This window comes from Haliotis rufescens, unplaced genomic scaffold, assembly GCF_023055435.1.
Source record: "Haliotis rufescens isolate VD_foot unplaced genomic scaffold, xgHalRufe1.0.p SCAF_6, whole genome shotgun sequence".
NCBI classification, from domain to species: Eukaryota; Metazoa; Mollusca; class Gastropoda; order Lepetellida; family Haliotidae; genus Haliotis; species Haliotis rufescens.
This window is the reverse complement of record NW_025964334.1, coordinates 29,303,162-29,314,740: the sequence shown is the minus strand read 5'-3', so window position 1 is coordinate 29,314,740 and position 11,579 is coordinate 29,303,162. Positions and strand designations below refer to the sequence as shown.

At 39.9% G+C, this 11,579-nt stretch overlaps 1 protein-coding gene across 1 annotated transcript in view; it reads right to left on the bottom strand.

The window, feature by feature from the left end:
- Positions 1 to 1,496: 1,496 nt before the first annotated feature.
- LOC124141048 (N-acetylglucosamine-1-phosphotransferase subunits alpha/beta-like) overlaps positions 1,497 to 11,579 on the bottom strand; it is a 32,673-nt gene continuing 22,590 nt past the window's right edge. The window contains exons 20-30 of the mRNA XM_048386019.1: positions 11,222 to 11,395; positions 10,923 to 10,945; positions 9,931 to 10,083; positions 9,167 to 9,233; positions 8,177 to 8,287; positions 7,550 to 7,635; positions 6,890 to 6,988; positions 6,296 to 6,350; positions 5,572 to 5,684; positions 5,103 to 5,193; positions 1,497 to 4,761 (exon numbers count right to left, since the gene is read on the bottom strand). Of these exons, the coding sequence (XP_048241976.1) occupies positions 4,609 to 4,761; positions 5,103 to 5,193; positions 5,572 to 5,684; positions 6,296 to 6,350; positions 6,890 to 6,988; positions 7,550 to 7,635; positions 8,177 to 8,287; positions 9,167 to 9,233; positions 9,931 to 10,083; positions 10,923 to 10,945; positions 11,222 to 11,395 (1,125 nt within the window). The 3' untranslated portion in view covers positions 1,497 to 4,608. The remainder of the gene's footprint in view (positions 4,762 to 5,102; positions 5,194 to 5,571; positions 5,685 to 6,295; positions 6,351 to 6,889; positions 6,989 to 7,549; positions 7,636 to 8,176; positions 8,288 to 9,166; positions 9,234 to 9,930; positions 10,084 to 10,922; positions 10,946 to 11,221; positions 11,396 to 11,579) is intronic.

Sequence of the window (11,579 nt, the reverse complement as noted above, 5' to 3'; positions counted from 1 at the left end):
ATATCACTGAAACCCAGAAATAAAGAAGTCATTTCTACAGTATCAAAACTGAACATTGTTTGCCCTGAAATTTCAGTATCTAAAATAAATTCAATTACTCAACAAACACATTCATAACAATTACAAGTTCACAAATTAGAAAACAAAATATTTGGGTGACAAGCAAAAGTATCTTGTGACCCTATCAGACTTTTAGTATGGTAACTCAAAGTACAAATAGGGTCAATTGTCATGAGATAAGCAAGTGACATCACTGTATACAATAATGACGTCATGATGTCCGTAAGGGCTGGCCACCTATATTGGTTTATCACACTTTGAGGACACAGATTGGGTCAAAATCAATGCAATGACATAACACCAATTAATACAAGAGGTTACCACTGACTGATACACTATGTAAATAATGATACTGATTGATTTATCATTTATACTTGGAAACAGATTCATTACTGTTAAAAGGTGGAAAACTATAACCAAAACTTGCTTCCAAGGCAATGAATATTTGGTTAGGACAAGCTTTGGGTTTAGAAAGTTATTTTTGTCAAAATAAAACAAATGCAATAATGCCAGACTTTGGGATGTTTTTTAACAGATATTTTGCCCCAAAATTTGAAAAAAATAGAAATTAGAACATTCAAATTTCGAAAACACATTTTTTATTTCCTCAAAAAAGTAGTTTGTTAGATACATTTTCAGCAGATAGTATTTAAAAAAATTTATATACTTATAAAATGATGGCGACAAGAAATTATTAAAAAGAAATATATTGTATAAAAACTCACTTCTTAAAGTTCTTTTCCTTCTTTTTTTTTTCACCTTTTATTTTTTTAGAAACAGCAGAATCATAAACCAAGTCTAAAAATAGTCTCACCTAATATGGAATACTGATGCAACAACAATATATTTTATAACTAAATGAGGAGGCCATGATGTGTTTTGACATTTTAGATAATAAATGTTCTTTCATGGCCACTTTAACAAGTTGACTGGTAGAGATCAAATCAAGGCCACAAACAGTAAGTATTAGATTTTCATGAATCTATTAAAAAAAAAATGGGGGAGGGGGGAGGGGAGGTGAGGGGAGGAGGAACCACAGTGATTTTTGTCTGTAGATTCTTGGAGACTACAAAATTATGTCAGTTTGGGGGAATGAAAATCTAACAATGTATTATGGCCCTACAATAACCCTACTGGGACTTGTCAGCATTCCTATATCACATAAGCCCTATGGAATCGCCAAGTCGGTGTAATCCAAGCATACTGATGAGTATTTGAGATGTCTTCGCAACACTTGTACAATATTATGACATGATGAACAATCTTAAATAGGTGTACATGTACATGGACAGCAATAGGACCCTGTATATACACATCCTCAGGGACCGACCATTGGATATTCTGTTGGGGGCCTGGGATTTTGTTTGGTGATTAGATTTTAAATTAAAACTAAAAGCCTAAATATTTTTTTAAAAACACACCTTGCAACATTGTACTTTTTGATGGCAGACAATTATTTTTTCGTACTGTCTGGTGTTTAATTTTTTTTTTTTCAAGCATTTTCTCGGACAATTTATTTTTTTCAATAAAATCTCAGGCCCCCACCAGAATATCAAACGGTCAGTCCCTTATATTTAAGCAGCACTAATTACACAAGGAAATATTTACAAGAAGAAATTGAAATAGAATTACCATTATTCAATTTCAGGAATAAATAATTGTAAAAGACCAAGTTCAGCATCCCCTAATGTTGTTAAAACAGACTCATTAAATGAGATGTCTGGAACAAAAGTGAAAATGGAACTTAAATTACAGATAAACCATTATTTGTAGGGCTCTGATGGGTACTGGGGTACTGGAGTAATCGAGCACGGGTCGTGTTTAGATAGACCAATGTCAAGGTCTTGAGTACCCAATCATGGGAGATAACTAACATCTTTACTTTTCAAACACTTGTGTTGCAGACACAGAAGAGAAACAGTACAGTGTCAGGATGCATTTTAGCTAAGATGAAGCTAAGAAAAAGACCAAAAAACGTTGATTGTGTGGCATATTATCGTTAAATTGGGTACTTAAGTCCAGATTACGTTTTGAGAAATGGGTACTCCAGTTCAGGTTGGGTTATGAGAAACGGGAATTCCATTCGTCACCACTCGCCCCTTTCCATAACCTGCAAGAAGACTCGTCCCCCTATCGATGAATGTTATGTGTGAAAATAATTTCAATAATTCCCTAAGCAATAATTTTTGATTTTACATATGTCTTGCATCAAAAAATATACCCAAGATACAGTTAAATGTGTTCAATCATACTGTATAATACCTTAAGTCCTGATGTGGCTTAAATAGCATCTGGAATACATATGATAGCTGGGAAATATATGTGAATCATTCTTTTAGCTATGCTCGTTTGCCCTAAGACGGAACCCAGTCGCAAAATTGGCCATGAGAGGGGCACGAGTCGCTATTCAGCATGTCCCGGAATAACACGAGTTGGTCACGAATGCGGAAACTCAAGTCCATTTGTTTCTTCTTGTTCGAGCCCTAATTTATTGACATACTATTTCCATGAAAGCAATGTCATCCCTCCATGGGGCTTCCAGGGCAACATGACAAAATGTGTACCTGGCAGTCACAATGGCTTCTGAGCCTAGACAGACCTGGGTGGGCTGCCGCTACCATGGAAGACCAATTCTAAGCTGTGAGGTTTGAGAGTGTATCAATACACAAATATAGATAACACTGCAGCTCATTTTGAAAACATAATACGGTAACATTGATGTCATTTGAAAAAATAAAATGGTAACAGCCCAGCTGTTTTGAAAACAAGAAACTTTAACTTCTTGCTGCTGGGCGATACTTTGGTTTTCTCTGTGAAGATTGCTCACTCTATCGACCAGTGGTCCGCCTGCCTCAAGCCGGTAGCACTTTACAAGCTATCATGATATATCATAGATACCGCCCATCACTGGGGGTTATCACTGGGCAATACTTGTTTTCTAATCTCTGCAGGTTGGTACTCACTCTATCGACCAGTGGTCCACCTGCTTCAAGCCGGTATCACTTTACCAGCTGCAATGATTTATCATTGATACCGCCCATCACAGGGCATTCCCACAGGGCAATACAGGGCACCCACCCCCTGTGTAAATATTAACTGATTAGAGATGTCCTCGCCCATCTGCTACCCACCATCACAATACAGCAGTATTATAACAGCAGTATTATAACAGCACAATACTACATACAGCCTGGCTTACACCATTCCGCTTTGCTTGAAGGTAAAACCATTTTGGATACCCAAAAATGATATGAACAAAAGTGATGATTGATGCATGATATAAAAATAATATTAGAAAACAACTTCCTCGCTCTGTCAAATCTACCCTGATATCTTGGATATATACAAATTTATACAGACTAATTTTCAAGACTTTCTTTTGCACCACGGTGGTATGGTAGAAATGTGGAATGAATTCCTTACCTCTAGTATGGTTGTATCTCAACCTTTGCCTGTATAAATACTGACGAAACACAAAATCAGAAAATATGATCCAATTTTTTCTTCATAGGTCTGCAAAAGTTAAATATTTGGATGAAAATTAGTTTGTTAATTTGTATTCCATATCAACCTGCTTTTATATCTGGTGGTCAATAAATACAAGATACATGTGATGTTTATAGAACTCAGCCAATAACACAGGCAGCATGACTACTGCACAACTTCTACACACAGCGTTTCTGTTACAGAGGGACTATGGTAAGTCCAGATGTTGCAAGGTCTCTGTACAAAAAGGTAATAAGTAACTGCTCGACTCATATCATCCTACCCTTTGAGTTAGCATACAAACATAGTGGTGTTTTATCGAATTAAATCAGTGGTGTTTTATTTAATGAAATATCACTTGGTAGGACTGCAAATAACCCAAGCCTAGTCCCCCTGTAACAACTTAGTAACATCTAAAACTGTGGAAAAACTGTTAAAATTGAATAATCATTGAAGACCCATTTATTTTCCTTGTTCCAAAAAAATATATATACCGGTACTGTTTGCTGCATGAAAAAGCATCTAACTTTTTTGTATTGTTGTGTTAAACTCTTATTTCAAGAATTTTGACATCAAATCAACCCTCTTTACAATTTGTAAATGAATATTGGTCTGGCCCTACATGATGCTACCAACTTCCAAAACCTATATCATATATACCAGGGCTGCGTGTTAACCTCATTAAACACAACTCTGTCAACCCGAAAAAATCTTTAACTTCTGCAGATTCTTTGAATGACTTTATCATACAATTAAACCACATCATAATATGCATACCCTGCATTCTGCTAATATGGAAAGACTCAAGAAATACACATCTGTTGCAAAAACTAAAATTGTAAGTGATATGTTTGTGCTGAGATCATCTGTACTAAGGCACCAGATATAAAAGTAGTTGTATGTCGTCACTTATCACAACTCTCTGCCATGCTTCACAGTAAGGAGTAAGAAGTCCACTTAGAACTTCCTCACCTCGATCACAAGCAAAGCAATGACAATAACAAGAATTATAATAAGCAGAACCAAGACAACATCAGGGGAGATAAGCCAGAGCAGGAACCGTCAAACAGGCAGGAGAGGGCTTTGTTTTGATTGGCTATTGGACGATCCACTTCCATTGGTCGAAGAGGATTCACCTTCCTCATTGGCTGGCCCACTTCCATCTTGATCTTTGTGGGATGCTACTCTGACAAGTCTGCGATGAGCAGCTTCGATCTTTACAAAAAAGAATCAACAGCATTACGTAATATGATTGCTGAATTTTGACTATTTTGGGTTGGTTAAAACTAATGTGATATCAAATATTTCCAATAGGATATTGCACACATCAAGTAGGACACTGCATGCATATTTTATTTTCTGACAGTGCAATTCCTATAGGATATTTCTATTATGATATCAAAATTTTCCACAAGGGTTTTGCATACCTTCATAAGTACATTGGACATGTCCATTAACATGCAGCTTATTTTAATTGACTAGAAGACCAGACATTTCCATGAGAATATAATCAATTTCCATCAGGACATTGAGGCAACCTGATGAAGAAGTCCTACCTTATCTCCGAAGAAGGACACAATGGTGAAGATGACCAGCACAATGAGAGCCAGATGGGTCCAGAACTTCAGCCAGTCTCGATACTGCCGCCTACAAAACACACTCACTTGTCACAGCAAAACAATTTCCTCAATTTTTTATTTTATCAATCAACCCTCATACAATTAATAACTCAGAGAATGAACATCTTTTGTTGTACAGCCTGATTCTCTAGTCCCTGCCTTTTTAATTAAATTTTCCAATATGTCTGTCAAGATTTGAATGCACAGCAACACATCCAAGATGGTGTCCCTATCAGCATTTCCTGTTGCCTCTGGCTTGGACACTGATTACATTGGCTCCAGTATTAGTTCAAGTGTGTTTAGTGTGCAAGTACCATTTTGTGAATGTCATTAAAGCAGATTCAACATACGTATAGTAATTATACTGAAGATAATGCACTTGCATCAAGTCTTCCACATTACTCACCACTCTCGCAGTTCATCTGTGTGAAGGAATCGGTTTCTGTATTCACGTGGCAACTCAAACTGTGATGGTATTGGGAAGAGCGATTCATAGAAGTCCTGAAGAACTGCTTTAACCTACAACACATGGAGTGGCCCACAGAATCAGGGAGAGGCAACACAAACAATGGCAGGTTGTAAGGAAGCATTGTGAAAGGCGATACCCAGTCTGGCACCAACACCAACACCCACCCACCCACATCCATCCACATCCACCCACATCAACATCCCCCATCCACACCCATCTACACCCACACCATCACCCACCCACACCAACACTCACCCACCCACACATACCAACACCCCTCAACACCCACCCACACCCTACCATCCACCCACACCCACCCACACCAACACCCACCCACACCCACACCTACCTACACCAACCAACACCCACCCACACCAATAACACCCACCCACATCAACACCCACCCATCCACACCCACCCACACCAACACTCACCCACACCCACACCCACACCCACACCCACACCCACACCCACCCCTACCCCTACCCCAATTCAATCACATATACCCCTTCTACACTATTATTTTCTGTAATGTACACAATGAAATACAGACGATCACGTAGAATTTGGTCAGAGAGCACTTAATGGAGCAAGGTGCTTAATACAGCAACTACGGTATATTATTTCTACATCACAGAAACAGGCTCGCAACAGTACTTACAGTTCTGGCTTCCTCGGATCCATGCTCGATGTTGTCATTGAGACAGATGAACTTCCTGTAACGAACACAATCAGGTAATGCTACTGTTAGTCCTGTATGTGAAGGAGAATGTAAGAAAACTCGCACGTTGAATCACGCACGCACGAATACGGTGTTAGGGTTGGGCGTCTCAACGTTCGTGATTCCCGTGCACCCTTTTGAGTTGAGTTGATTGGTTCAACTGTGTCATATGGCCCTGTGACGCAGGGGTAGCATTATGCAGATGGCTGTTTCAATGAATGCTCGTTCCACCCGTGACGAACAGGTCTGGTTGTTGATGAAATATAGTGAAATAGACAGATTTTTTATTCATGCACCGATTGTCTTTAAATGTAATATCCAGTTATGTATGACTGTTTAATAATCTCATACCAACTTTGACTGGAGTAGGTCCGATAGTTTTTCAGATATTGTAGTAAACATCGGTACCTTAAATTACCTTCCAGACCATAGAGTCAGATAACACCTACTGTTTCAGCTGGGTGATGTTTGATCATATGGAGAATACATGATATGGAGAATTTGTTAAATCTTTATTGACAGATGTGTTCTTACTTGGAGTGTTTGCGGACATTATCGAGTTGACCGACTACACTTGAGACGTTGGTCCGGATCATGTAGAATGTGACGTCAGAGTCATCCACAGTTGTATATCTGGAAGGGTAGTGTTAATAGTGAAATAGAGCTTCTTCTGTTAGGCTAAAAAAAATAATAGTCTTGGTTCTCAGTCACTGCCCACATATGCATAAAGGTCTTTGCACGTGTTTCCTTTTTCAATTTTCTTGATGCATTGTGTTTAAGTATGAGGATTTTTATATATTTTTTTAAAAAATGGAAATAAAAACAAAACATGTGTGAGACTTTATGATGATGCGGGTGGTGCATGAGAACCATCACTATTATTTTTTTAGCCTTACAGACAAATTTCATTTGAGACCAAAGGTACACACAATTACTTTAAACCCAGTTGTATGATCAAAAATATCGTTTACTATTTTTGTAAAAAGTTATCTACATATACGAACAATTTATTCACTATTTTATTCTTTCAGGACATCAATGTTTATTTCAATATTTTTTACAAATATCTGCACATTCCTGTATTACTTATTCTTTCTCTGCATATGAGTCTGTTGGTCCCTCTGGCTTCACGGTATTATGGTTCAGGGTCAACATTTTCGTCACACATGGTAAATCCCCGAATTTCTCACTTACTTGAACTTTGGTTTAGGCTTGAACTTGTCCTTCACCAGCTTCAGCACACCCCCACAGCTGAGAAACAGATGCCTTGTCACTTGTGGCTAAACAAGAAATACTGCAACGTTACCCTGACAACAGGGAATGAGAGCACAAACCCACCCTTGTAAAAATGCCACCATCTGAGGAAACTTAGGTTTATTTCAAACATTTTAATTTTTCAAACAACAAAGCAGTTGCCCTTATAACATTTTATTTGTAGAACCCCTTGAGTGGAGAGGGGATTAGGGCTTGGACGATTCCAAATTTACTACCCGGGTACCTGACCCCCTATTACCTGACCCTACCTGGGTACCCACTGTAGGTCTCAAGAGTTGGGAACAAAATGATCAGATCATGCGAACACTGAAGTTGACTGAAGCTTTATCTCTACTCAAACATATACAAGTCAAAAGGAATGTGTGCATCGTCAGAAAGAAATGTGAACATTAACGACTTGTATTGTAACCATTGAGCTATAGTGTGTTTTTGTCATTAAACAATATGTCACGTGACTAACCACGGGTGCGGGTAGTACTGGCGGTACTCAGGACCCACCAGACCCGAGTACCCGAGTCACCCGTCCCAGCCCTAGAGGTGACCTACCATGGTTTTATCGTAGTACACTTCCTGTGTGGGGGGCGCATACGCAGACTTCTGCTCCTCTTGAAGATGGTTGGAACAGTTGACAAAGATCTGCTCCAGTCCCTGCAGAGTCTGTCAAACATACATGTTGTCATAACAACCACTACCTGCACCCAATACATAATACAATACATAATAATAGTCAGTTGGGGCTTAATATCCTGTGAAGATCCGGGTTAGAATAGGTCTTCAGCTACCTATGCTTGTCGTAAAAGGCGGCTATGCTTATTGTTAGATGCGACTAACAGAATTGGGTGGCCAGGCATCGATGCTCATGATGTCAATCACCGGATTGTCTGGCCCAGACTCGATTATTTACAGACTGCTGTCATATAGCTGGAATATTGCTGAGTGTAGCATTAAACAACAAACAAACAAACCTAGATATAGTCACATGAAAGTCCTTTCGAGTGAGTGACTTAGTAAATGAGTATAGTGAACGGTTTTACGCCGCTTTTAGAAACATTCCAGCTATAGCATCGCAGGGACACATGACATGGGCTTCATCGATCCTGGGTTGAACGAATGCTTTGACCACCAAGCTACCCAACTGCCCCGCAAGCCCTTGTGAGCTTGTGAGCTTAAAGCAATAGTCAAGGCATATCTGGGTTGGGGAGACTGAGAAATGGCTTCACACCGAGTTGAACTCGGGACAATCAATGTGATGAATCAATGCTCTCACCATTAGGCTACCTACCAGGACAATGTGGTCATGGATTTTGATCACTTAAATTCACACCCATTTAGGAGATAAACCTACTGTTTTGAGGTAGTCCCATTTTAATTTGGAGCCAAGCACTCTCTATGCTTAAACATTGTTTTGTCACATCATTAGTAATTTCCAAATTCATGATAGCATTATCAATAAATACTGATACCTAGCTTAAAATAGTTTTGGAAAACAAACAATGAAACATATGAGAACTTCAGCTGAACAACAAAAATCCTTACCTCCAGATACAGTGGCAAGTCATACATTCTAGCGGCAAACGTCCTCAGTTCTCGATCAGATAAAACACTGAAACAACAAGACAATGAGTGAGCTAAAATGTAACTTCACATTGGCATTATTACAACAAAACAAAGTCAAAACAACTTAACAATAATATAAACACAAATACCCTTGCAACAACACTTTACTAATTTTGAAGCAATAGCACAGACCTGGTCACTAAAGAATAGGCTTCCAACATGTAGCCATGTTCAGTCAGGTTGTAAAGCATGTAACTCCATATGCAATGTATGCTCAAAGAGCTGCGTTATTATTACCCCAGTCAATTGATCAATGTGCACTCGATTTTTCATACTCAGCTCCCTGGGGAGTATACAACCATAGCTACCTGTAAGTGAAACAGTAACATCACAATCTCATCCTACTGTGTACCCATTCACTGCTGGATGAACACAGGCATATATCGAACAAAGTCACTTGACTAAAGAGACACTACAATCACTTCATGTGCTTCGGTGTGGGGAGGCCTGAAGCCCGAAAAACTCTTGGGAGCCTATAGCTGCCGGACACTGTCACCCATCCAAGGACGCTCTACAACAAACTTTGCCTGATTTGTGACGTGTGTGCTGTACACAGGACCCCGTCCCATTACAAATGAAGCCACCATTAGGCTACCTCACAGACATGAAGCTGATGTTATCTCCCAAGGAGGACACAAACATGGGATAGTCAGTTTCAATATGTTCAGAAATAACATGCTTACCGTGAGTGGTCTGTGTCCATCTCATCAAACACAGACTCCGGAGTCACTTGCTCGGAGACGCCCATCAGGTAGTAGAAGTAGGAGAAGGCGTACTGCATGTCCTTCGAGTGTCGCACCTTGTGGGAAGACGTCACGTCCCACTCATTGGGAAACCTGAAATCACCATGTCTCTGTTACACAGGTGAGCCATTGTAAGATTGTTATACATTGTTCATGTCAATCATGTGACTGTACTGGGCCTGTAGATAGGTCATAGTGTGCCTGTCAGTCATGTGACTCTCTGTACTTACTGGGCCTGTAGATCGGCCATAATGTGCCTGTCAGTCATGTGACTCTCTGTACTTACTGGGCCTGTAGATCGGCCATAATGTGCCTGTCAGTCATAATGTACCTGTCAATCATGTGACACTATGTACTTACTGAGCCTGAAGATCGGCCATAATGTGCCTGTCAGTCATAATGTACCTGTCAATCATGTGACACTATGTACTTACTGGGACTGTAGATCGGCCATAATGTGCCTGTCAGTCATAATGTACCTGTCAATCATGTGACACTATGTACTTACTGGGCCTGTAGATCAGCCATAATGTGCCTGTCAGTCATAATGTACCTGTCAATCATGTGACACTATGTACTTACTGGGCCTGTAGATCGGCCATAATGTGCCTGTCAGTCATAATGTACCTGTCAATCATGTGACACTATGTACTTACTGGGCCTGTAGATCGGCCATAATGTGCCTGTCAGTCATAATGTACCTGTCAATCATGTGACACTATGTACTTACTGGGCCTGTAGATCAGCCATAATGTGCCTGTCAGTCATAATGTACCTGTCAATCATGTGACACTATGTACTTACTGGGCCTGTAGATCGGCCATAATGTGCCTGTCAGTCATAATGTACCTGTCAATCATGTGACACTATGTACTTACTGGGCCTGTAGATCGGCCATAATGTACCTGTCAATCATGTGACTATGTACTTACTGGGCTTGTAGATCGGCCATAATGTACCTGTCAATCATGTGACACTATGTACTTACTGGGCCTGTAGATCAGCCATAATGTACCTGTCAATCATGTGACTCTGTACTTACTGGGCCTGTAGATCAGCCATTATGTACCTGTCAATCATGTGACTCTATGTACTTACTGGGCCTGTAGATCGACCATAATGTGCCTGTCAGTCACGTGACTCTATGTACTTACTAGGCCTGTAGATTGGCTATAATGTGCCTGTCAATCATGTGACTCTGTACTTACTGGGCTTGTAGATCGGCCATAATGTGCCTGTCAATCATGTGTGGCATGTGAGCGGGCACCTTCCTCGCCACGAATCCAAAGGCCTTGTTGAAGAGCTTGTTGACGTGACGAAGAGAGTCTCCAAAAGTGTCCAGCAGACGGCGGCCATTGTGATGAGGTGACTCAAACTCACTGGCTCTCAGCACATTCTCTCTCATCTGAAACAGCACCATATGACTGTTGATACAACTTTGTGGCATGTCAGGAATTCAGTCATTGTCAACAACTAGGAAAACAACAAAATCAGTGAGTGACAGTTGTTGTATTTCAGATGTATCACAGCAGTCTGTAAGGAATAGAGTCTGATAGTTTCTGATAATATAAGAAATGATCAATGCTGTA